The sequence below is a fragment of the Budorcas taxicolor genome, chromosome 6 (genome assembly GCF_023091745.1).
Source record: "Budorcas taxicolor isolate Tak-1 chromosome 6, Takin1.1, whole genome shotgun sequence".
Taxonomy (NCBI): Eukaryota; Metazoa; Chordata; class Mammalia; order Artiodactyla; family Bovidae; genus Budorcas; species Budorcas taxicolor.
This window is the reverse complement of record NC_068915.1, coordinates 11,079,887-11,107,144: the sequence shown is the minus strand read 5'-3', so window position 1 is coordinate 11,107,144 and position 27,258 is coordinate 11,079,887. Positions and strand designations below refer to the sequence as shown.

Below are 27,258 nucleotides of genomic sequence, written 5' to 3'. Positions count from 1 at the left end.
GTGTGTGAATTAAGAAATGATGGTGCTTTACAGTAATAATAGTTCTTCTTACACAAGGAAATAGTAAAGAAACAGTCTTGAAATATGTTTTTCTCATGATTTTTAGACATATTGCAACAGAAAATAAACTCTATCTGGAAGCAATTCGGAGAAAATCTACAAATGAAACATTTTGTTTGATTGTTTAATGATTTTAAAAATATCAATATGAAGCTATTAATACGTTATGTGAATCATTTTTGTAAATGTTGTGAGAACAGTTGTGCTTTTCACTGATAAAAGGACAGCACACCTCTGCCAGCCAAGGTCAAACCAAGGAATAGGGAGTGATGTCAGGATGGAACTAAAAAGAGATTTAAACACTTTGGGTGTTTTTCAATATAAATTGGTCTTTTAGTTTGAAAATCCCTTTCCATAATTGCTTCGATTGTAGCTAGATGAGTATTTCAAGATGTTCATTCCAAATTTGTGGACCAATATCATCAACGATCACAGAATTTTAGAATTGGAATTGATCAGTGGATTATCTGGTCCTGTGCTTTTGGTTGGCAGATGAGTTGATATAAATTAATTATCTAAAAGCTCTGTAGTTTAGAGAGTGTAAAAGGGAATCATTACCATTTCAGGGGAGGAAACAGAGGCATGAAGACATTAAATGAGGTGCCAGCTGTATTAGAACATGTTACTAACAGTCAAAGATAAAATTTAGCCTGCCAATATAATGCTTTTCACTATCCTATCCCAGCTTAATAGTGAGGGTTTTGAAGTGTCACCTGGATACAGAAAGATAATAATTCAATAAGAAAGAAATATGCTTCCTGACTCTCTGGACAACACACATATTGTCATCCTATGTTTACAGTTAAAGCTGGGATTGTAATGTCACCCCTTGAAGAATCCTGATTAGTTTTATTGAGCTCAACATCAGAAGGAAAAGAACAATGTCATTTCAGTATGTGTGTTTAACAGACTTCATTTTAGTTATTATATTTTGATTATGCAAACTATAATAAGATTTTTTTCTTACAAAGTATACTTATAGGCTTCAGTTTAGTTTCTAACCACACTGACTAAACAAATATAAGTGTACTGAATGGACTCTAAATAGCTTTCAACATTTCATTATAAACCAATTACATCTGAGTCTTTCCCAGTGCTCTCAGCATGGCTTTAAAAATTTTTACACAAACAGGTGAAATCAACCATTATGAAATAAAATCTACATGCTTAAAAAGCAAGGCTTCAGAGGGAGAATGAGGTGAGGGGAGGTTCAAGCCAAATGATAAATACAGTTTATTTTCAAGGTAACTGCTCTGAGAAAATTCAGCATGCTTACTCAAGGTAAGTTTATTTTTTGAAAAAGGAATATTTACTTAATTTTCCAATGTTATGAATCAGCACAAAATTTTTTAGACATTCCCCGAAGTAAGTGAGGATCAAACTTTTGTAAATCCATATTTTGAACAATATTTGTGTTTTTTTAAAATAACATATAACCACATAATTGTCTGGATTTAGAAAGATCATAATTGATTAATTACCATTGAATGCTGATTGTATGCTCTCTAAGTACACTATCCATATCCACAAAGTGGTCCTCTGAGGTGGTTGTCATGATTATTCTCATTTTTACAGATGGGGAAACTCAGACACAGAGGTTAAGTAATTTTTGTTCAAGTTCAAACAGCCACTGATGGAAGGTCAGGATTCAAACACAGTCTTGAGTCCATGATCTTAACTGCTTTTTATGCTCCCACAATTACTACTGAGGATCCTACGTGCAGATCTGACATAAATCTTGGGATTTAGAGATGGAAAGAAGGGTGATCTACTAACATAATAATTAGGCATAATGTTATAAAATATTTTAGTGCTTATAAGGCCTTGGGTTTGTGCCTCCCAATTTGACTTTTAAAAAATATCTATCAGCAATTACACAGTGTGAATAAACTATTTATTAAAAAAAAAAAAAACACCTTAAGATGGAGGCCTTTGGGGGATTCACATACCCCTTGTGACCATCTGCCACACTGTGTGAAGATGTGAGAATATGCCTCTGAGTGTTTTTCTGGGAAAACAATTTCTTTCAGTAGATTGTTAAAAGGATAGATGATTTACTTCCTATCTAGCACAGGGGTGGGCAAACTTTCTCAGTAAAGGTCCAGATAGTAATTATTTGAGGTGGACTTTGTGGGACATCCAATCTCTTTTGGAGCTACCCAACTCTCCCATTGCAATGAAGAAGCAGCTGCAGACAATGTATAAAGAGAAGAGTCGTGGTGCTATTCCAATCACACTTTGTTTCTGGACACTGAAAGGTGAATTGTATGTAATTTTAATGTCACAGAATATTATTGTCTCTGTTTTTCATTTTAAAACATAAATTCAAAAAACCCAAACAAAATTATCTTAGCTCAGAACAATATAAAGCAAGTAACAGGCCAAATTTGGCTCATTGGCCATAGTAGCCCAACTCCTAGTTCAGAGCAATGGTTCTCAAAGTGCAGTTCCAGCAGCAAGGGCATCCTCTGTAAATTTCTCAGAAATGCAAGTTTTCAGGCCTGTTTGACAATCTACTGAACCAGAAACCCCAGCATATGTGTTTTAAAAAGTCTTCTAAGTGAAAAAGATACATGCTTGGTTTGAGAGTCACTGGTCTAGAGTCATTGTTCTAGGGACTCAAGTTATCTATTTATTCATTGAAAAAGCAAGAGAGTTCCAGAAAAACATATATTACTGCTTTATTGACTATGCCAAAGCCTTTGACTGTGTGGATCACAATAAACGGTGGAAAATTCTGAAAGTGATGGCAATATCAGACCACCTGACTTGCCTCTTGAGAAATTTGTATGCAGGTCAGAAAGCAACAGTTAGAACTGGACATGGAACAACAGACTGGTTCCAAACAGGAAAAGGAGTACGTCAAGGGTGTATATTGTCACCCTGCTTATTCAACTTATATGCAGAGTACACCATGAGAAATGCTGGGCTGGAAGAAGCACAAGCTGGAATCAAGTTTGCCAGGAGAAATATCAATAACCTCATGATACCATGCTTATGGCAGAAAGTGAAGAGGAACTAAAGTACCTCTTGATGAAACTGAAAGAGGAGAGTGAAGAAGTTGGCTTAGAGCTCAACATTCAGAAAACGAAGATCATGGCATCTGGTCCCATTACTTCATGGCAAACAGATGGGGAAACAGTGGTGGACTTTACCTCTTGGGCTCCAAAATCACTGCAGATTGATTGCAGCCATGAAATTAAAGGACACTTACTCCTTGGAAGGAAAGTTATGACCAACCTAGACAGCATATTAAAAAGCAGAGACATTAGTTTGCCAACAAAGGTCTGTCTATTCAAGGCTATGGTGTTTCCAGTAGTCATGTATGGATGTGAGTGTTGGACTATAAAGAAAGCTGAGCGCCGAAGAATTGATGCTTTTGAACTGTGGTGTTGGATAAGACTCTTGAGAGTCCCTTGGACTGTAAGGAGATCCAACCAGTCCATCCTAAAGGAGATGAGTCCTGGGTGTTCATTGGAAGGATTGATGTTGAAACTGAAACTCCAATACTTTGGCTACCTGATATGAAGAGCTGACTCATTTGGAAAGACCCTGATGCTGGGAAAGATTGAAGGCAGCAGGAAAAGGGGACAACAGAGGATGAGATGGCTGAATGGCATCACTGACTCAATGGGCATGAATTTGGGTAATCTCTGGGAGTTGGTGATGGACAAGGAGGCCTGGCGTGCTGCAGTCCACCGGGTCTCAAAGGGTCAGGCACAACTGAGTGACTGAACTGAACTGATTTATTCACCCTTGCAACAAATACTTTCTGAGGGAACAGTTATTATATACTAGAACACAATAAAAATCTGACTTAGGTGGTACAGTTGTAAAGAACCTGCCTGCCAATGCAGGAGATGCAAGAGATGAGGGTTCAAAGTCTGTGTTGAGAAGATCCCCTCAAGGGGGAATGACTACCTACTCCGGTATTCTTGCCTGGAGAATCCCATGGATGGCATCACTGACTCAATGAACATGAGTCTGAGCAAACTCTGGGAGATAGTGAAGGACAGGGAAGTGTGCTGCAGTCCATGGAGTCACAAAGATTTCAACACGAATTAGCAACTGAACAAGAACAAGGAATACAATGGAGAAAGTACTATTTTCCCTATTCATAGTATAATACCTTCATAAAGCAGGAGATGGTAACTTTCTGACAACGACTTAATTTTTTGAATGCATTTTATAGCACATCATGACCCAGCACATATACATGTATACAAACATGCCTGAAACAAAATAATACAAAGCAGTATGTACACTTAACACTTATGGTGGCATATATTGTTTCAGTTGCATCCAAGTCTTTGCAATTCTATGGACTGTAGCTTGCCAGGTTCCTCTGTCCATGGGATTCTCCAGACAAGAACACTGAAGTGGGTTACCATGCCCTCCTTCAGGGAATCTTCCCAACCCAGGGATCAAACCTGCATCTCTAGTGTCTCCTGCATTGGTAGGTGGATTCTTATCAGTAGCTCCTCTGAGAAGCCCTAGCACTTGTGGCACACTCTTGTATTTTCTGTTCTATTCTATTTCTATTGGATCAAACCCAATAAGCTGATTTTATAATCCACTAATATATCACAACTCATAGTCTGAAAAAACTTCAATAAAATGTACTCACCAGTGCAAATTCCTTGTTGAGAATCATCTGCTCAACTAGAGATGACTCATTGTGGAAGAGGTGGGGCTGCATATGGCTCCACATGTGAGGAAACCACCAGAACTCATTCACAGAGCGAAGCAGAAGGTCATCTCCCTCATCCTCCTCTTCAGTCCCTGTAAAACGTATAAAAAATGGCTTAAGTGAAGAATTTGTATTAGCTTAAAGGTTATGTTTGTCAGATTATTCTTCTTGCTACTGATACCTAAATCCAATTTTGTGTTGTTTTAATAAAAGAGAAATGACCATAGCCTAAATTACATCAGAGGCAGTGGGATTAGGGGTTGGGATGGGAAGGGGTAAGTGCAGATGTTGTTTACATTTAGATTTTAGGGATATTTTATCACTGACATTGTTCAGATTTGTTAGCATATGGTGGTAACAACAACATAAAAAAACAGAGCAAGTTTTTGTCTGTTTATTTTTGTTTTAAAGTTATCAACTATTAATTCTCTCCTTTATTGGATGCATAGGGGAAACCGGATAAAAGATTATTCTTTTTACTCTTAAAAATATTTCTGCATATAAGCCTAATATTGAACTGAATGATTTTAAATTTAAATGATTTTGTCTGTTTTTTTTAAATTATAAAATATATTCTTATTGAAGACAGGCAGAAAGCATAGACAATGATATATAAAACTCAGAAACAAAACCAAAACCAAAACTCATCTTTGGAACTAACCACTAGAAGCATTTTTGTATTTTTCATTGACTTTTTTCCTACTTATTTTTTTAAAAGTTGAGATCTTACTGCATAAATATGTTTATGTCCCTATATTTTAGAATTACCATTACAAACATAAATGTTTCTCATTTTATATAATAATTTAATAAAATGTAAACAATAAATCAATTAACACAATAGAAACTTGAATTGAGAATTTAAAACTAGTATTAATTTTTCATCCTCTATTAGGAAAATTTGTTAACAATGCCTAACACATAGAAAAAGCCATTTGTCATACAAGAGGGGGAAATAAGGGAAGGAAAACAACATCAGCAAGTTAATTCTAAGGAAATTCATTATGTTACAGCAATCCAAGGACATTTTCATGGCATGGGATAATAATTTTTGTACAATTTTATAACATTCAGTTCCATTTTAAAATATTCTGAATCAATAACATAATTGATTCCTATATGGTCTCTGGATACTTAACTAAACAAGCAAAGTAACAAATCCTGGCTTACAGTGTGAGGTGTATTTGGATAATTTTTTTCTTCAAATTGGGGTATGTTTTATGATGATTTTATATTGTTTACTTTAAAAAGTATTAAAAGAATTTTTTAAGCAGTCTTCTTTGAATATACCTTTTCAAGGGTCTTGTAGTAAAGACAGCCTGAATCATGAAGGTGTGCCATGAGATGGTTAAAGCATATATTTGTTAAAGTGTATCCTTGGCTATGTGATCTTGAATAAGTTAATTTGTTTGAGTCTTAGTTTCCTGGTTTAAAATGGAGGTATAAAAATCTGTCTCATGGGCTCTTGTGAAGAATCAATGAGATCAATTTATTAAAGCACTTTACATTGTGAATTGATTCATAAATATTAAGATTGCTTTCTTCTTAAAAATAGCATGTACTGGTTTATGCCTGTGGTGTTCTAAAGTTGTATATTTTCACACATTCTTAAAAATATTGCCTTGCCTAGATTATCAAATTCTTGAAGTCTGATATTGGATCCTTTTAACTTGCATTGTATCATGCCACTTTCCCAGGAAGTTAAATAAGTGAAAACTTTACCTTAGTATATAGTCACTGAATTTTAGAAACTTCATATATTGGCTTAAGTGCATGTCAACTTTTGTGTGTATTTATATGTATGCATTATTCTTGGTATATATCTTATAATCCATAATTCTCAAAAGGTGTAAGGACCAACAAGTTTAATTGGCACTATTACTACTATAATAGTTGCTAGTATATACAAAGTAAAGAAATAGAAGTTTTGAAAGTGATAAAGTTCTATGAATAAGATAAGCAGACAAAAATTCTTAATTTTGTTAACTTGAGCCAAAATTATTAGTATTATGGACTTACAATTCACTGGCTTTGTTAATATATTAAGAATTTCAAATATTGAAATCCAAATGTAAAGAAGTTTGTCACTTCCTCAGATGGATTTTAAGTATGAAGTGTTTTTAATACAGACCAAGTGTTTCTCGTGGTCATAATTTAGCAGACTAGGGCATAGATTAGAAAGAGCTACTGTATGTCACATGAGATGAATGAATTGACAGTTCTCCCACAGTTTTGTTGTGCTTTGAATATAGAATGTCTGAGAAAAGTCTACCTTCACTTTAAACTCCACAGATGGTTATTGGAAGTAGCAGGAAGTGTGTAATGCATACTTGACCAGGAAAGAGGTCAATTACTCAAATTTAAAGATAATTTTTCTGACTATTGATATAAACAGATGCATGACTGATCATAAAATCTTGGTAATTTTTATACCAGAAAGTGTGGTAATTTGTAAGCACTCCCCACAATATCAGAAGTGATGTTTAAAACCTCTTTGTTTTTCACTCCATGGAGTTATTTCCCATCAGCCTTTCTCTTCTTTTATACAAGTCATATAATTCAAAGTCACATAAGGCAAGCTGATGACTTTAGAACTGCTTAATGAAAAATATGATATCAAGTCATGCTGAGGGATCAAAGAAGAATTTCAAATGTTTTTGAATCCAGCTAAATGAAAATATTAAATTTTTGACTCGTTTGTAAATACTTATTTTTTGTTACCTAACATATGATTAAATTACATGTGAGAATATAATTTATAGTTCATACATGACTGCTGCTGCTGCTGCTGCTGCTAAGTCGCTTCAGTCGGGTCTGACTCTGTGCGACCCCATAAACGGCAGCCCACCAGGCTCTGCCATCCCTGTGATTCTCCAGACAAGAACACTGGAGAGGGTTGCCATTTCCTTCTCCAGTGCATGAAAGTGAAAAGTGAAAGTGAAGTCGCTCAGTTGGGTCCGACTCTTCGCGACCCCGTGGACTGCAGCCCACCAGGCTCCTCTGTCCATGGGGTTTTCCAGGCAAGAGTACTGGAGTGGGGTGCCATTGCCTTCTCCGCATGACTACGGAGCACAAATTCTAGTCTGTTCAGGTGTTTGTGTTCAAATGGACCCTTTTTGGAAGGAATGATGCTAAAGCTGAAGCTCCAGTACTTTGGCCACCTCATGTGAAAAGTTGACTCATTGGAAAAGACTCTGATGCTGGGAGGGATTGGGGGGCAGGAGGAGAAGGGGACGACAGAGGATGAGATGGCTGGATGGCATCACTGACTTGATGCACGTGGATCTGAGTGAACTCTGGGAGTTGGTGATGGACAGGGAGGCCTGGCCTGGTGCGATTCATGGGGTCACAAAGAGTGGGACACGACTGAGCGACTGAACTGAACTGAACTGAACCTCTAACCTGATTAGATTCAATCTACATCATTGTTAATTTAGAAATATAGAATTTTTATTCTCATTTAAAATTTATCTCATTTTACTTTCCTGATTCCCAGAAGATAAAAGTGTTTAATTCAGAAGTAAAATATTTATGCACTCATTTCTTTGTTTCTGCTTTTGGAGTATCTGTGTTATATGATAAGAGTATGCCTCTGAAAGTTTTTTAGTCTGCCAAATAAGAATAAGTTTAGCAAGCTCTAGGCTGTAGATTAGTTTCCATAAGGAGAATCTTATCAGTTTTGTATAAATGTCTGTTTTATATTTGCTATTATATGTGAAATATTGTAATTCTGAAATGGCAAGAAGAGGTTTCTAACTTTCTTCGTGTATTGAATCTGGCACACTTCCATATAGGTGAGTATAGAATAAACTAAACTTAAATATACTAAATAAAAAGAATTGTTTGATGATTAAATTGATTAAAAGCTATCTATAGTTCCAAAATTGGAAAACAAAGCCATGTGAATAATTCACTATTTTTAAATAATATTTCTTATATAAAAATACTTAGTAATAAAAATATTTGCATATCATGACATGCTATGTACTGTTCTATATAAGAGATATTATTATTCCCATTTTGGAGATGCAGGCAGTGAGGCACAGAAAAGTAACCTGTTTATGTTCACATAGCTAGGGTAATATCAGAACCTAGATTTAAACAAAAGCAGGTTGTTTCCATTGTCTAGTCTTTGAAGCAATACATTATAAAGTAAAACAAAAGCAAACAAAAGAGAATGAATGTAACACTTTTTCGCTTTTATATTTAAAAGTTAGTTTTTTATAGGTTCTGTTTTGTTTATACATATAAAAATGAACTCTCATGGAAAAGACATGTATTTATCCAGTTTGAAAATATTATACAAGAGGTAATTGTTTGTGTCATATTCAATTTATTGTCAATTACAAAAACTGGTAATGATTGTCATCAGAAATCCTGCCCTACAAAAAATATTTGTAGCTCTCCATCCCTACAAGTTATCTTGATCCTGTAATGTCTCCATTTTTCAATTGAGCTTTCATTGTGCAATTCCAATCATGCTTTAAAATATTTCCAGACTTAAAGATTATACTCTGAACTCCATGCTTTTATTATTATTATTATTATTTATTTTTTTCCTTTCAATCAGCAGAATGTCCTTCCTCTTTCAATTTGGCACCCATGTGAATGACTTTTAGGAATGTGCTTTTTGGGCGAGATTGTTTTCAGCATGTGAAGGACAGAGAAACTGAACAGGAAAGAATACATGGAAAATACAAATAAGTGAAGCAGTCTAGGAATACAGAATCTATCTTTATTACACTAGGCATATGTGATTAAGTGTCTTCAAAACAATGAAACTCATCAATCAGCATTTTCAGGCATTGGAAAATCAGATCATTCTGGCAGAATCTGAGATGGCGATTGTGACAAGGCCATCTTTTCATGGTTACCTGTCACAATCAAATGTATAGATAAGGAAAGAACTTTTCTGATTTGTTAAGCTCCTGATAGTTAAACCTTCATATAGGAAGCGACTAGATAGGGAAGAGGCATGCCCTAGCGAAAGTGAATACTATCAATATTTAACTCCAACCTGGAAGAAACCTTGATATCCTCAAATGAATAAATAAGTACTTAATATAGCATGATTGTACCCTTGGAAAATGTCATGGATGCATTTCAATGATTCTACACATAATGTAGCCAATCAAATAAAGCTTTATATTTATGTGAAGTTAATTGAGCTTCCAGAACTTACAAATATATATTGCAGAATCTGTAAAGCACATTATCACAGAGCATATCAGAATAGTGTTTCTTCCATTATTTTTATTAGGTCAGTACCAACATAAATTGTCAATAAGGTCCAATTAAGAGATATAATTAAAATATCTTTTTTTTTATTATTGTTTGGTTTCTTCCTCCAACAAGTGTCCCTGTGATATTAACTAGTGTGTTCATTTCCTAGTGGGATGTGTAGTGTACATGCTCAGGATTATAAAAAAGAAATGGGAAGTGTTTATAACTTGCTGTCAACATTAACTCTGCAAACGTCTGACAGGCTTAGTAGATTTGAATATGAAAAGTGAATAAAAGCTGATGCAGTTATCCAGATATATTTCAGCCAGAAGAATACCTTTTACTTTTCTTATACAGCTATTTAAAACAAAATAGTATTGTTTGTGTGTGAACTCCAAATAATCCCATATTTTTCCCCAGCGTCAGTAGACATAGTCTTTAGAGTTATCTGCTTTATAACTTCATAATCAGTGATTCTTAGGTCTGGACTCATTTTCTGAGGAGGTTTTGAAAAACATTTATAAAACCATGTCTATTTTCAAAATTGTAAGCTAGAATTGCTTTTGCTGTGTAGATGTGATGACCCAAATCTTTTACTGCAAGATATCCTTTTAAAATATGCAGTGATTTCATTTATCAACTGGTCTAAAAACCAATTTTCTTTCTATTACTTTAAACAGATTTACATGTTTCAAAGCAGGAGGAAAAAAGCATTAAAGAAAAGCCAATATGACACTGCGGCTTCAATATTCTAATAAACCTCCTGAGCCTCTTTGGTAAACATTAAAAAACCTCTTTGGGTAAATGAACTGAATTTCTGATAATTAAAGACTACCTTTGCATGGGATACTTTTAATGAGTCAATAAATTGCATGCATAGAGAATACTGTGAAATGTTTTTACTGCAATACTCTGAAGTAACAACAATGAAAAGCCCTAAACAAAGCATTTAGCTTTCACCAAAGATGCAGAAATAGTACCAGATAGTAGGCATTGCCCTAATACAAACCCTAAGACACGATTTTGTGCCATTAAGACAATCACTTTCACTCACATAGTTTTCTTCAAATTAGTACCTGCCATTATAATGCTGCTATTCAGAAAATAAGAGTCAAATCCTGGAGGTAAACTGGGTAAAGAGGTGAAAAATAGCAGAACATGGAGTAGTCCCTGAGCACCAATCACATTTTGAGGATTTGTTTGAAGGCTGAGACTGACAAGAAATGAAACTGTGATTGGATAGATGTGGTAAGAAATACAAGTTTGAATGTGATGGTTTTAATGCATGTTGGCCAAATCGTTGTAATATTTTTAAGGAAAATCCTGAAGGGACAATAAATTAAGCAAGATGACTCTTAAGATCTATTAAAGTTCTTTGAGGCTAAAATTCCTCTTTTACCACTATATGTTTTCCAAAGAAAAAAAAATATACTAAAAATATGTGTCCCTAGGTTGTCTTACAATTTTAAAACACTGTGCATTGTTATTAGTATCATTATCATCTCATTGCAATCATCTTCATCGCCATCGTCTCTATGCTTCACAGGATGCATAGACACAGTTAGAACAATGGTTATAGTTTCTTTTACTGAGTTGACTAAGTCATTTCTCTTCCTGTTTTGCCCTGACTCCAACAGCATTTGCCAAAGTAAACAAGTCTCATTGATTTTGGATTTGGCTACTCATAATGCACCCAAGTTTTTCCCATAATCAATCTGAATATTCTATTTCTCCTACTTTTGAAACATTAAAAATCCTCTCTCCTATTTATATGTAGCTGCCTGAGAACACAAAGCTCCTTCTTACCTGTGTGGTAAAACTTCCCTGAAAATCCAAGGTTGAAGGTAAAATTTGCAACCTGAGTGCGCAGTAAATTTTGAGTCTCTAGTAATGCCTGAAATAAATAAGAAATTAACATGATTTTAGAAAATTAAATATGAAGCTTTTGGGATGCTTCTTTTTCAAATGCGTATGCATGAATGAAACAAAATAATGTGGTCTTTGTTGCTTTTTGGGGTTTTGATAGCTACTGTTATATGCTATTCATATTCCAGGTATTATAATCACTTTTGTTATTATTTTCATTGAAGTTTACCAAATTATGAAGCAGTTAAGTCTTAAGCATATTATAAATTGCTGAGAGGCAATTCTCTAACCACACAGCACTGAAATCATTTTTCATTTCTATGTGAGACATTTCTTGAATTTTAGATTATTATACTTCTTTTCCTTGGGGAAATTTTTTCAGAGTGGTTGGATATAGACAGGTTCTGTATTTGTTGGTAAGGGATAGGAAGATAACTTTAGTTTGAGTTCCAATTGAGTATTTTACTTAACTGTGCAACGTCTCCTGTCATTTTTAAGGCATACTTATTGAGTTGAAAGCTTGGATTTTTATTTTATAAATTAAAGGGAAGTTTATATTTTATGGGATGTTAATTACAGACCTTGAGATATGAACAAGGAAAGGGGAGGTAGGAAATCAGTAATTCCATAAAGAAATATTCTCTAAACATGGAAAAATGTTTCCTAACTTCTCATTCTGGTCAATTTCTTGCTTGTAGACAGGATAAGAACATCTGGACAGTAATCTTCGAGTCAGACTTAGTCCTGTAAATTTTCTGCCAATCATTCTACTGCTAATTTTTCTATGTCGACATATGTAGTATAATTCAGAATTTCATATCCTTGGGCATTGTAATTTAATTATTGATTCAGAATGCTTTTTCAATTTTTTAAATGAATTTTAAAAAGGGAGTTTATTTTCTTCTGATGTAAGTGAGAAACTCTTTCCAACTAGAGATACAACTAAGATCGTTTTTTGGTTACTCCTATCCATCTTTTAAGGTAAAAAACAGTAGAGGTTTAGACAATTTCTTTTGAGCATGAGTGAACTTTATTTTTTTATTCCCCCAAGAGTTAAGAGAGCTTTCCTGCAAATTTATAAAGAAAAAAAGAGAATTACAAGGTTGATAAGCTGTATGGTTCCTGGTTATCCAAGATTACAGTTATACTGGGTATAATCCTGGCTAATCTTATTTAAATATCACCAGCTAAATAGAAAAAGGAAAAAAAAGTAGACATACTAGTGTAACTAGGTTTTAAAAGTTTCCCCCCAAAGCAATTTATATATGAAAATTAAAAATAGAATTAAAAATAAATAATTGAGCTTATTGGTATATACTCTGGAATATAGCTTAAACTTTTTTTAAAAATCATGCATCTTTTTTTATTAGGAAGTTTTTTTTTTTTTTCTGTGTTTCTTGTTTGATTCAATGTACAATCCCTGAGCTTCTATACCTTGAAATAGTTTTTTTTTTTTCAAAATTTAAGTTTATTAAGTTCTTCCTTCCCCTGTTCTCACAATTCTATCCCCATCCACCCCACCTCTGTTCTTGAAATCATTTTTTATTCCTTTTTTACTAATCCACCATCCATTCTTAAATTCAGTAAATATTTATTCTAGATGCATACAGTGTGGGGTTTGGTAAGCATAGCCTCTTGTCACCTTGGGCTTTAATGAGAGGGAGAGCGACATTAAATAGAGGATCCCTCAAATACAAAATTACAAATCATAAGAGCTCCAAAAGAAATCTAGAGCATGTTGTGATAGATGCAGTAAGACATTTAATTCAGACTGAGGAAGTGGGCCCACCTGATGCTTTCCTAGCAGCCATCTAAAAAAGTTCAAATGATCTATTTTTTTCCCAGTAAGTGTGCCACCAACTTTAAGCAGACCTACATGTCTTTTTCTTGGACGTTAAAACACTATAGACTGCTAATGGTTTTCCCACCTTCCTCTATTCTATTTTACACTGTGTAGTCATGCTAACATCCCAAAGATAGCAATGCACTTCACCCTTGTGGTGAGGGAAGCCATTCAATTAGGGACTAAGCTTTGCTGGTCATTTCACTTCTTATTATCTTTTCCCTTAGCTGTGAAATGAGATCGTGCTTAACACTTGTTTCACACAATTATTATGAAGATTACATTGTATAAGGCATACAAAGTGCTAAGCTAAAGTGTCTTTCTTCAGACTTGCATCATTTTCATTTACTGCTCATTGTGCCATGTTGCTAAATATATTTTCATATATGCGGAAGGCATTTAAAATGTAATAAAAAGCTATATTAATATACAGCAACCTACTGAGTTAGTTTCATTTATTTTTATTACAAACATTTTTTTCTGATGGTAAAATGATAAAAATGGCTCATGGGCCATACCATTACATGAGATAGATAGGATTCTGTATTTCACACATTTATAACATGGATGTCTTATAATCTTAAATTGTAAATTGTGTAGTAAGACAGGCTCTCACAGGCAAGGGCAGATGGATTTTCCTCCAGTGGAGCTAATTAGCTATATGAAGAATTTGATAGACTTTTCCATTTCTAAAAGAATTCGAGTTGTCTAGTCACAACCTCCCAATATGTAATCTTGATTAATTTGGAGTAAAATAACAATTTCTATAAGCAAAAACAAAACAAATGGATAAAAAGAAGAAAATTCTAAAATTCAGGATTTCCTATTTCATTGTAACTAAATGTTGTTTGAGTTTAAAAATTCAAGGAAAGAATGGTTCCGTGTCTTTCAATGATAAAAAAAAAATAGAACAAATAAATTAAAATGTATGGATATAACTTTAAAAAAGTCAGAAATAAATGTTTAAGAAAAGAGTGTTAAATCATGAAAATTAAAGAAGAAATGTAGGAAAATAAAGAATTAAAATACAGGAAAAATGCAAAATATCAGGAAATATCAGACAAGAAAAATATAAATATAAAATTATGAATAAATAAAATATAGTAAAGCAAAAAAAAATTCTTAATTTAGGAAAACTTGTTAATGGACTAGAAATAATATATCTCAATTTGAAATAAAAATCAAATAATAAAATATAGAAAATAATATACAGCTTTATATATATTAGATAATAAACTTTAGTTATTCTAATATTTTCTAAGTCATAAAAATATATATTAACTGCTTTGAAGGTTTTCCTTGCATTATTCATGAAGGACTCACTAAGTCATTTGGATACTAAAGAGAATAAATATATAACATTTAAGTAAAAGCAAAAATTCATTATTTTAATAAACATACTTTGCATTCATTTAATATTCTTCTAATGAGTTCCTCAGTGTTTAATAAAGCAAGTACAACTTTGTCTTACTGCAAAATAATGAAGAGAGCAATGTTTTTCAAACTTCATCACACATAATATTTTCTAGAGGAGACTGCTAAAATTGTCAATTCTGTGCACCCACTTGAGGAATTATTGATTTAATCTGTCTATGATGGGACTCAAGGACATGTATTTTATTATAGATCCTTGTTGCTTAAGGAAGGTCAACCAATTGTTTCCAGCTCACCTATAAGAAATGAAATGAATCACCAGGATGCTCCTCCCAGGCCTATTTTCTGGGTATTCTGAATTGGAGAATAGAATGGAGCCTAGGAATCTGTGTTTATAACGGTGATTCTTATAGCTTCAAACAAGAGATTATATCCATCAAGGAACTTCAGAAAATATTGTTACTGCACTGTTCATATTAATTTCAAGGTATACTGCATACATTTTAAGCCATTCTGACATTCAGATTGTTTACCATCAGGCTAACACTATTGGATCATTGAAAAAGCAAGAGAGTTCCAGAAAAAACGTCTATTTCTGCTTTATTGACTATGCCAAAGCCTTTGACTGTGTGGATCACAATAAACTGTGGAAAATTCTGAAAGAGATGGGAATACCGACCACCTGACCTACTTCTTGAGAAACCTGTATGCAGGTCAGGAAGCAACAGTTAGAACTGGACATGAAACAACAGACTGGTTCCAATTAGGAAAAGGAGTACATCAAGGCTGTATATTGTCACTCTGCTTATTTAACTTATATGCAGAGTACATCATGAGAAACACTGGGCTGGATGAAGCACAAGCTGGAATATCAATAACCTCAGATGTGCAGATGACACCACCCTTATGGCAGAAAATGAAGAGGAACTAAAAAGCCTCTTGATGAAAGTGAAAGGGGAGAGGGAAAAGTTGGCTTAAAGCTCAACATTCAGAAAACTAAGATCATGGCATCTGGTCCCATCACTTTATGGCAAATAGATGGGGAAACTGTGGAAACAGTGGCTGACTTTATTTTTCTGGGCTCCAAAATCAATGCAGATGGTGACTGCAGCCATGAAATTAAAAGACGCTTACTCCTTGGAAAGAGTTATTACCAACCTAGATAGCATATTAAAAATCAGTGACATTACTTTGCCAACAAAGGTCCATCTAGTCAAAGCTATGGCTTTTCCAGTAGTAATTTATGGATGCGAGAGTTGGATTATAAAGAAAGCTGAGTGCCAAAGAATTGATGCTTTTCAACTGTGGTGTTGGAAAAGACTCTCGAGAGTCCCTTGGACTGCAGAGGATGAGATGGTTAGATGGCATCACTGACTCAATGGACATGAGTTTGGATAAACTCTGGGAGTTGGTGATGGACAGGGAGGCCTGGCGTGCTGCGGCTCATGGGGTCACAAAGAGTCGGATATGACTGAGTGACTGATCTGAATTGAACTCTTTCCCTACATGTACATAATTAATAAGTCAAGACTATATACACACTTTGGTATAGACTTACACTTCCACAATTTCAAATCAAATACCAAAGAGTGATAGTTTTTGTCTTCCTTGGACAGCCTTTTACTACATTCAGTAAATCAAGATGGGGTCCTATTTATACTTACATGGCTTCCCAGATGTTGCAGTGGTAAAGAATCAGCTTGCAGGAGATGTAAGAGACACGGGTTCAGTCCCTGGGTTGGGAAGATCCCCTGGAGTAGGAAGTAGCAACCCACTCCAGTATTCTTGCTTGTATTCCATGGACAGAGGAGCCTGGTGGGCTACAGACCATGGGGTCACAAAGTCGCACACAACTGAACAACCAAGCACATTTATTATTATACGATCTTGATGTTGGAATCAGAGGGGTTACATCTATACTATTTTCCAAGAGGGAAATGCTTCATGGAAAGTTTAAATGGTCCAACCAGGTAACAAAGCAAGAGTGCCCAAATTGAGCATGTTTGCCTAAACATTTGGTCTGACTTTCAGGTCTCACTAGAGTAAGTCTGTGTGGCCACCCAGGTTGAAACAGACTCAGAATTTCATGAACTTTTGTGCAAGAGACTCTTTGTCAACGTACAAATGAAGATGGATAGGTCTGACCCGGGGTTAAAATATGAAGCTTTCGAAGTTCGTCGTTGACGGTTTGTGCCTTGGTTCTTGCTTGTCTCTTTTCCCCTTAAGAGAAATCTCCATTCCTTCAGAAATCTATTCTCTTCCTTTTCCTGATAAACCCTTATTGCTACTCAAAGAGGAAACTGTCTGATATAATTTATGTTGTGACAAAACATTATACCAATGTGTTGAGTCTTCTAAATAATTTTATGTGGGGCAGATTATCTCTGATTATGGAATGGGTGAGTTAATTAAGGAAGAATAAATGCAGTCTTCTGATAATAATGAAGAGATGTGGGGGTTTCTTATGGGGAAAAAGGTTTGGGGTTTGGGGATCCTTCTGCTGAAATCAGAATCAATTTGAAGAACTGGCCAGGCAGAAAAACACCATACTATTTCAGAGCAACTATCCTGTTGCTTTCTGCCCACCATCTAAGTGTTCCACTACTGTCTATCTTCTTTTACTTAAGTCTCCAGGAAGCCAGGAATGTGGAACTCTGGCTTGCTATCTCCTTGTGCTGTTTTTCACTCATGTATCCATTCAAACAGTATTAATATTGGACCCCTGATTCTTGTTTTAGGCATTCTTCTAGATACTAAGGAAGTGGAGAATGGTGACAATAATATCTAGCATCATTAAGCACTTGCTATATGTAAGGTACTATTAGGTACTATGAGAAGCACTCCACTTGAAATATCTCTTCAAGTCTCTCCATGATTCTTTTATTAACCCTATTTTACAAGTGGGAAAAGTAAGTTGCAAAGAGCCTAAATAAGCTACCTCAGGTTATGGAGACAGAAAGTGTCTGACAGACAAAACTACTTCATATATTGTTATCATTCTTTTTAGACACACAAACACATGGTAAATCAATCAAATAATTATTTAATTGAATTTTTTAATTTTCAATGCTAAAACAATTATTATTGTTGCTCAGTAGCTAAGTCATGTCCCACTCTTTTCAACCCCATGAACTGCAGCATGCCAGGCTTCCCTATCCTTCACTATCTCCCAGAGTTTTCCCAAACTAATGTCCCCTGAGTGGGTGATGCCATCAAACCATCTCATCCTCTGTCGTCACTTTCTTCTCTTGCTTTCAATCTTTCCCAGCATCAGAGTCTTTTCCAATGAATTAGTTTCTTTGCATCAGGTGGCCGAAGTATTGGAGTTTCAGCTCCAGCATCAGTCCTTCCAATGAATATTCAGGACTGATTTCCTTCAGGATTGACAGGCTTGATCTCCTTTCAGTCCAAGAGACTCTCAAGAATCTTCTCCAACTCCACAGTTCAAAAACCTCAGTTCTTCAGCACTCAGCCTTCTTTATGACCCAGCTCTCACATCTGCACATGACTACTGGAAAAAACATAGTTTGACTATATGGACCTTTATCAGCAAAGTGATGTCTATACTTTTTAATGTGCTATCTAGGTTGGACATAGCTTTCCTTCCAAAGAGCAAGCATCTTTTAATATTACAGCTGCAGTCACTGTCTGCAGTGATTTTGGAGCCCAAGAAAATAAAATCTGTCACTGTTTCCATTGTTTCCCTATCTACTTGCCATGAATTGATGGGACCAGGTGCCATAATCTTAGTTTTTTAAATGTTATATAGTATATGCTATTGTTATATTATTATAATATGCTAAAATAGTATATGCTATTATTGAAACTACAATAGCGGACCTACATTTTTAATATTTATTAATTATTGTTATCTATTAATACACACTCTATTTCACCTCACCTACCATATGATTTATAGTTTAAATTGGTTCCCCTGGTTCCTTGGTATAAAGGAATCATAGGAAAACTGTAAAGAAAATAGGGAAATCATTCAGGAGGCTTTTGCAGTAGTTCCAGTAAGAGAGAATACACAGGCATGACCTCTACTGGTGGTACTGGGCATGGAAAGAAGTAAATAGTATAATTATTGATGAGCTGATGTGGGAAGTAAGGTGGAGTGATTTCATCAATGATTCAGCTTTCTGACATTCAGTGAGGTGAGGGAAAAGTTGAGAAAAGTTTTGAGGGAAAAATCAATACTTCTATGGCTACATTACACATTTCTTCCCCAATCATCCCTAGTATGAAAAACAGAGTTTAAAGTCCTACATCATCATTGCTTTCAAATACACATAGCATATAGGTACCAATATGCACAAGATGTGTATGTATTAGTAGGGGAGTGGTCTCAACATACCAGGAGTGCTTTTTGGATACCAGAAGGTTAAACATTGATACTGATTAAAAGATACAGGCAAAGGGAAGGACAAACTTGAAAACTGGTTTGACCTTGTAAAATAATATTAATTCATGTCATGTATGTGAAGAGTTTGCATTTTTTGCCTGATTATCAAAGAACCCAATGAAGGTGATATAAATTATTAAACTTGAAGTGCATTTAGAGTATTGTAGATCTTATTTGATTGTGTCAGCAAAGCACTCCATGTGTCTTGCACTCCCTTTCCAGTGACTGTGGTTGAACTTGTCTTGTGCCCTATACTTTGATCATTGGGGGAATGTCATCGGTATCTGGTATATTTGTATCCACAGGATTCTAAGGCACTGACTTCAGTCCAGTCTGGAAGTATATGAGATAATTTCTGCTTCTGCTTTTTTTATTAGCTCTCTGGTTGTCTCCCTGGAATCAGAAAAATTTCATAAAGGTGTTAAAATACTGCCCCAGTTTCTCTTCAACACTATTCTCAGGTTCAGCCCACAAAGATCATCATAGACTGTGAATATGCCCTGCTCTCTGTATTTCTGTTTACGTATTTTTCATGTTCTACCTAACTGATTGGGATTTTGAATCAAATAAATAAATTCAAATCAAACATGTACTTGTAAGACCCTTAAGATATTACCTCTTGAACTTCTGGGTTTTTCCTTTATTAGTTCTTTTAAGTCTCCCCTTCAATTATTTTATTTAATTTTTTCCATATGCTTTGGTCCTAAGTCTCCATAATGGCCTATAAGAATTTTTGAGTTGTAAAAAGATACATGTATAACAGAATATATGGTTTATATATTATGATTATTTCAAAGGATTTTATAAAGTAATGGCAAGAATAATTGTCTTCTTTGCAGTAGGCTGAAGTGTTTAAGTAAATGATAAAAGAATAGTGAGATAGAACTATTTTATATTAGGACTTCTTTTGGGATGTAGAATGTAACTGGTCATTGTAAGCCCAATGACTGAAAGATAGCTTCAGGAATCTAAGGAATCAGAGAACTGAGAAAAACACACACATGAACAACAAAGCAATGTCAGGCCTCTTTTTAGGTGAGTTCAGTTCAGTTCAATCACTCAGTCATGTCCGACTCTTTGCGACCCCATGGACCACAGCACGCCAGACCTCCCTGTCCATCACCAACTCCCGCAGTTCACTCAGACTCACATCCATCGAGTCCGTGGTGCCATCCAGCCATCTCATCCTCTGTTGTCCCCTTCTCCTCCTTCCCCCAATCCCTCCCAGCATCAGAGTCTTTTCCAATGAGTCAACTCTTCGCATGAGGTAGACAAAGTACTGGAGTTTCAGCTTTAGCATCATTCCTTCCAAAGAAATCCCAGGGCTGATCTCCTTCAGAATGGACTGGTTGGATCTCCTTGCAGTCCAAGGGACTCTCAAGAGTCTTCTCCGACACCACAGTTCAAACGCATCAATTCTTCGGTGATCAGCTTTCTTCACAGTCCAACTCTCACATCCATACGTGACCACTGGAAAACCATAGCCTTGATAGATGGACCTTAGTCGGCAAAGTAATGTCTCTGCTTTTGAATATACTACCTAGGTTGCTCATAACTTTTCTTCCAAGGAGTAAGAGTCTTTTAATTTCATGGCTGCAGTCACCATTTGCAGTGATTTTGGAGCCCCCCAAAATAAAGTCTGACACTGTTTCCACTGTTTCCCCATCTATTTGCCATGAAGTGATGGGACTGGATGCCATGATCTTCATTTTCTGAATGTTGAGCTTTAGGCCAACATTTTTGCTCTCCACTTTCACTTTCATCAAGAGGCTTTTTAGTTCCTCTTCACTTTCTGCCATAAGGGTGGTGTCATCTGCATATCTGAGATTATTGATATTTCTCCCGGCAATCTTGATTCTAGCTTGTGTTTCTTCCAGTCCAGCGTTTCTCATGATGTACTCTGCATATAAGTTAAATAAGCAGGGTGACAATATACACCCTTGACACACTCCCTTTCCTATTTGGAACCAGTCTATTTTCCCATGTCCAGTTCTAATTGCTGCTTCCTGACCTGCATACAGATTTCTCAAGAGGCAGGTCAGGTGGTCTGGTATTCCCATCTCTTTCAGAATTTTCCACAGTTTATTGTGATCCATACAGTCAAAGGCTTTGGCATAGTCAATAAAGCAGAAATAGATGTTTTTCTGGAAGTCTCTTGTTTTTTTGATGATCCAGCGGATGTTGGCAATTTGATCTCTGGTTCCTCTGCCTTCTCTAAAACCAGATTGAACATTAGGAAGTTCATGGTTCATGTATTGCTGAAGCCTGGCTTGGAGAATTTTGAGCATTAGTTTACTAGAATGTGAGATGAGTGCAATTGTGCGATAGTTTGAGCATTCTCTGGCATTGTCTTTCTTTGTAACTGGAATGAAAACTGACCTTTTCCAGTCCTGTGGCCACTGCTGAGTTTTCCAAATTTGCTGGCATATTGAGTGCAGCACTTTCACAGCATCATCTTTCAGGATTTGAAGGAGCTCAACTGGAATTCCATCACCTCCACTAGCTTTGTTTGTAGAGATGCTTTCCAAGGCCCACTTGACTTCACATTCCAAGATGTCTGGCTCTAGATTAGTGATCACATCATCATGATTATCTGGTTCGTGAAGATCTTTTTAATACAGTTCTTCTGTGTATTCTTGCCACCTCTTCTTAATATCTTCTGCTTCTGTTAGGTCCAGACCATTTCTGTCCTTTATCGAGCCCATCTTTGCATGAAATGTTCCCTTGGTATCTCTAATTTTCTGGAAGAGATCTCTAGTCTTTCCCATTCTGTTGTTTTGCTCTATTTCTTTGCATTGATCACTGAAGAAGGCTTTCTTATCTCCTCTTGCTATTCTCTGGAACTCTGCATTCAGATGCTTATATCTTTCCTTTTCTCCTTTGCTTTTCACTTCTTTTCTTTTCACAGCTATTTGAAAGGCCTCCCCAGACAGCCATTTTGCTTTTTTGCATTTCTTTTCCATGGGGATGGTCTTGATCCCTGTCTCCTGTATAGTGCCACGAACCTCATTCCATAGTTCATCAGGCACTCTATCTATCAGATCTAGACCCTTAAATCTATTTCTCACTTCCACTGTATAATCATAAGGGATTGGATTTAGGTCATAGCTGAATGGTCTAGCGGCTTTCCCTAGAGGATGGTGAGGATGGGAGCAAAGACGTTTAGAAATAAAAATATTTCCAGAGATTCAAAACTAGACCCCAATTCTCTCATGTTGGGTTGAAACTTTTAATATGTAATTTGAATCACCCTGCATAATCCTGACTTCTGTGTTGGAGAGCTTACTTTATAGAAATGCTTTGTTCTGCTATGTCTGCACTCATGCAGAGACAGAATCATTACCTTCAGAGCTAGCCTGGGGTCCTTGAAGTGTCAAAGCTTGGGCTGCCTTCAATAGTGGGTTATCATGGATGATTTTATTGCAGAACAGCCAACAACCAGTGAAACAAGAGTTCCTGATTACATATTTCCAAACGGTGATCAGTGGGTTACTATGTCTGTAGAATTTAATAATTCCATGAAAGGTAATTCCATGTTCAAAATGTTTGGGAAACACTCTATCATATATCTCTTGCATGCTGAGTTGCTTCAGTCATGTCCAACTGTTTGAGACCCCATGGTCTGTGGCCCTCCAGGCTCCTCTATCCATGAGATTCTCCAGGCAAGAATGCTGGAGAGGGTTGCTGTGTCCTCCTCAAGGGAAATCTTCCCAACCCAGGGATTGAACCCACATCTACCTGCATTGGCAAGTGGGTTTCTTTACCACAAGCACCAGCTGGGAAGCTATATCTCTTAGGAAGTTCTCAATTCACATTAACCTGCTAACGACTATAGTAGGAAACATTTTGTACCTGACTTATCTTACCTTTCCCCCCAAACTATTTGCCAGCAATGCACATTCTTACCTACCTAATATTAAGCTACAGTCTTAGGAAAAAAACATTAAACAGGTGGTTAATACTTTGTAGGTAGAAGTGTTTCCTGAGGTCATGATAGCCTTGATCAAACACAGTTTCCTATTTAGTATCCAATGCAAGTTGCAAAATATAATAGCTGTGATTTTATAAGAAATGTGTTCTGCACATGTACTTAGTTATATAATTGCATTAACTATCTGTGTGCATTCTGTAGAAAAAGAGTTCTTTTCCATTATTCCAGGATTTGTTATCCCACAAGAGCTTCAGAACAAAATCAATTTCTTACTAGTATGAAACTGTGGAAATAGAAATAACAATTATTCTTTCTTGGAGCATCTTGATGAAAAATGATTAAAATCAACTATGAATCGTTTCCATTACCAAAATTATGTTTTATTTCAAGATATAAAATTCTCATTTTATATATTAGGTCTTAAAAATGCAAGCCTCCAAAGCAGCTGTCTTAATCAAGGTCAGATATTGGCATTCTTCCTTAGGAACGATCCTCTATCTTTGTTCACAATCTCCATTTTGAATTCTGTAATCTCTCAGCATTCAGTGCAAGTTTGAGGGCTCTTATAACAATTCTTGGCCCAATACAGATATTCAGTAATTGTCGTCTGGCATTGTAACTGACTTACCTAATTCCATTTCTAGAAAAATTCTCTTCTCACATGCAATTGGAAATCTTCAACACCAAGGTATTCACCTTTGTTGTTTTTGTTCAGTCACTAAGTTGTGTTCAAATCTTTGCGACCCATGGACTGCATACCCCAGGCTCCTCTGTCCTTCAGTATCTCTCGAAGTTTGCTTAAATTTATGTGCATTAAGTTGGTGATGCCATCTAAACATCTAATTATCTGTCACCACTTTCTCCTCCTGCCTTCAATCTTTTCCAGCATCAGGGTCTTTTCCAATGAGCTGGCTCTTGACATTAGGTGGCCAGAATGTTGGAGCTTCAGCATCAGCAATTACAATGAATATTCAATGTTGATATCCTTTAGGATTGATTGGTTTGATCTCCTTGCTGTCCAAAGGACTCTCAAGAGGCTTCACTATTACTGGAAAAACCATAACTTTGACTATGCTTTGACTATACGAACTTTTGTTGGTGAAGTGATGTCTATACTTTTTAATATACTGTCTAGGTTTGTCATAGCTTTCCTTCCAAGGAGCAAGCACGTTTTAAATTCATGGCATCAGTCATCACCCATTTTGAAAATGGAGCCCAAGAAAATAAAATCTGTCACTGCCTTCACTTTTTCCCCATCTATTTGCCAGGATGTGATGGGACCAATGTCATGATCTTAGTTTTTTTGAATGCTGAGTTTCAAGCCAGCTTTTTCACTTTCCTCTCTCAACCTCACCAAGAGGCTCTTTAGTTCTTCTTCACGTTCTGCCATTAGAGTGGTATCATTGCATATTTGACATTGGTGATATTTCTCCTGATATTTCTCCTGGCAATCTTGATTCCAGCTTGTGATTCACCCAGCCTGGCATTTGGCATGGTTTACTCTGAATAGAAGGGCTTCCCTGATCGCTCAATTGGTAAAGACTCTGCTTGCAATGCAGGAGACCCTGGTTGGATTCCTGGGTCGGGAAGATCCCCTGGAGAAGGGATAGGCTACCCACTCCAGTGTTCTTGGGCTTCCCTTGCGGCTCAGCTGATAAATCTGCCTGCAAAGCAGGAGACCTGGGTTTGATCTCTGGGTTGGGAAGATCCCCTGGAGAAGGTAAAGGCTACGCACTCCAGTATTCTGGCCTGGAGAATTCCATGGACGGTCCATGGGGTTGCAAAGGGTCAGACATGACTGAGCTACTTTCACTTCACTCTGAAAGAAGTTAATAAGCAGGGTGACATACAGCCTTGATGTACTCCTTTCCCAATTTGGAATCAGTCCATTGTTCCATGTCCAGTTCTAACTGTTGCTTCTTGATCTGCATACAGGTTTTTCAGGAGACAGTAAGGTGGTCTGGTATTTCCATCTCCAAGAATTTTTCACATGTTGTTGTGATCCACACAGTCAAAGGCTTTAGTGTAGTCAGTGAAGCAGAATTTGCCTGAAATTCTCTTGCTTTTTCTATGATCCAACGAATGTTGGCAACATGATCTCTGGTTTTTCTGCCTTTTCTAGACCCAGCTTGTATATCTGGAAGTTCTTAGCTCACATACTACTGAAGCCTAGCTTGAAGGATTTTGAGCATAAACTTAGTAGCATGTGAAATGAACACAATTGTATGGTAGTTTGAAGATTCTTTGGCATTGCCCTTCTTTGGGATTGGAATGAATACTGACATTTTACAGTTCTGTGGCCACCGCTGAATTTTCCAAATTTGCGGATATATTGTGTGCAGCACTTTAACACCATCATATTTTAGTAGTTTAAATAGCTCAGCTGGAATTCCATCACCTCCACTAGCTTTATTTGTAGTAATGCTTCCTAAGGCCCACTTAATTTCACACTCCAGGATGTCTGAGTCTAGGTGAGTTACCACACTACAGTGATTATCCTTTCACTTCTCTTCTTTTCTCATCTTTTTGTAAAGCCTCCTAGGATAGCCACTTTGCCTTCTTGAATTTCTTTTTCTTGGGGATGGGTTGGTTACTACCTTCTGTACAATGTTACAAACCTCTGTACATAGTTTTCCAGACACTCTGTCTATCAGATCTAATCCTTTGAATCTATTTATTACTTTCACTGTAAAGTCATAAGGGATTTGATTTAGGTTATATCTGAACGGCCTAGTGGCCATTCTTTCTTCAATTTAAGTTTGAAGTTTGCAATAAGGAGCTCATGATCTGAGCCACAATCAGCCCCAGGTCTTGTTTTTGCTGAAAGGTATAGAGCTTCTCCATCTTCAGCTGCAAGATTACTGAGATTTTGAATGTTTTGCCTTGGAAACAAACTAAAATCATTCTGTTGTCTTTGAGATTGCACCCACTTACTGCATTTCAGACTCTTTTGATGACTATGGGGGCTACTCCATTTCCTCTAAGGGATTCTTGCCCACAGTAGTAAATATAATGCTCATCTGAATTAAATTTGCCCATTCTCACCCATTTTAATTCATTGATTGCTAAAATGTCAATGTCCATTCTTGCCATCTGCTTGACCACTTGCAAGGTATTCACTTATTAGCCATATTATATCATATCATTCTTTTACTAAAAATTATAACAATTTCCAAGTGTTTCTTGAGCACAGAAGGTGTACTTTCTATTCTCAGTTTTATATAATTCCCCATTCTTTCATGGATGCACCTTGAAAACTTCTGAACTCTGTGATAGATTTTTAGGGTCTTGGAGACAGGCTTCCTGCCACAGCTATGGCAGGCATGTTGGTCCTATAATAATTCTCCTAAAAATTTCTTGGAATCAACCATTTTTGTCTCTACAGACATTTCATTCAAAATAAAAAACAAACAAAAAAATAACTTTCTTGTCAATTTCCATCATTCATGTCCCACAGGAGCAAGGGATACATTACTAAGAGCATCAAGTTGTCTGCAGGTTTGTATCCACTTTTTCTTAGAAAGGTATAGTCTCTTCTCATCTTCCCTGTGATTTCACTCAGTTGTTCTCTATTCAAAATATAAATAAACTTCCAGTGAAAATCAGTATGTCTTTCCAGAATCAAGCTTTTCCTATTTCTACAGTTATTTCATTAAGACTGTACTTGAAAATCATACATTTTAAATTTTTACTGACTTTCTGTTACTAATTTAAAAGGAAGTAATCTTCTCAACTGACATAACCACTGGGGCAGGCAAGATTTTAAAGGTGAAAATAGTTGTGTGCAGTAATGATTCAGCAGATTTATATGCTATAAATGATTTGAACAAAGATAAATCACTGACTGTATTGGCTATCAAAAAATT

At 36.0% G+C, this 27,258-nt stretch overlaps 1 protein-coding gene across 1 annotated transcript in view; it reads right to left on the bottom strand.

Moving 5' to 3' along the window:
- Positions 1-27,258, bottom strand: part of LOC128049737 (bifunctional heparan sulfate N-deacetylase/N-sulfotransferase 4) — a 281,519-nt gene that overhangs the window by 147,859 nt on the left and 106,402 nt on the right. The window contains exons 2-3 of the mRNA XM_052642048.1: positions 11,780-11,867; positions 4,688-4,842 (exon numbers count right to left, since the gene is read on the bottom strand). Coding sequence (XP_052498008.1) covers positions 4,688-4,842; positions 11,780-11,867 — 243 coding nt within the window. The remainder of the gene's footprint in view (positions 1-4,687; positions 4,843-11,779; positions 11,868-27,258) is intronic.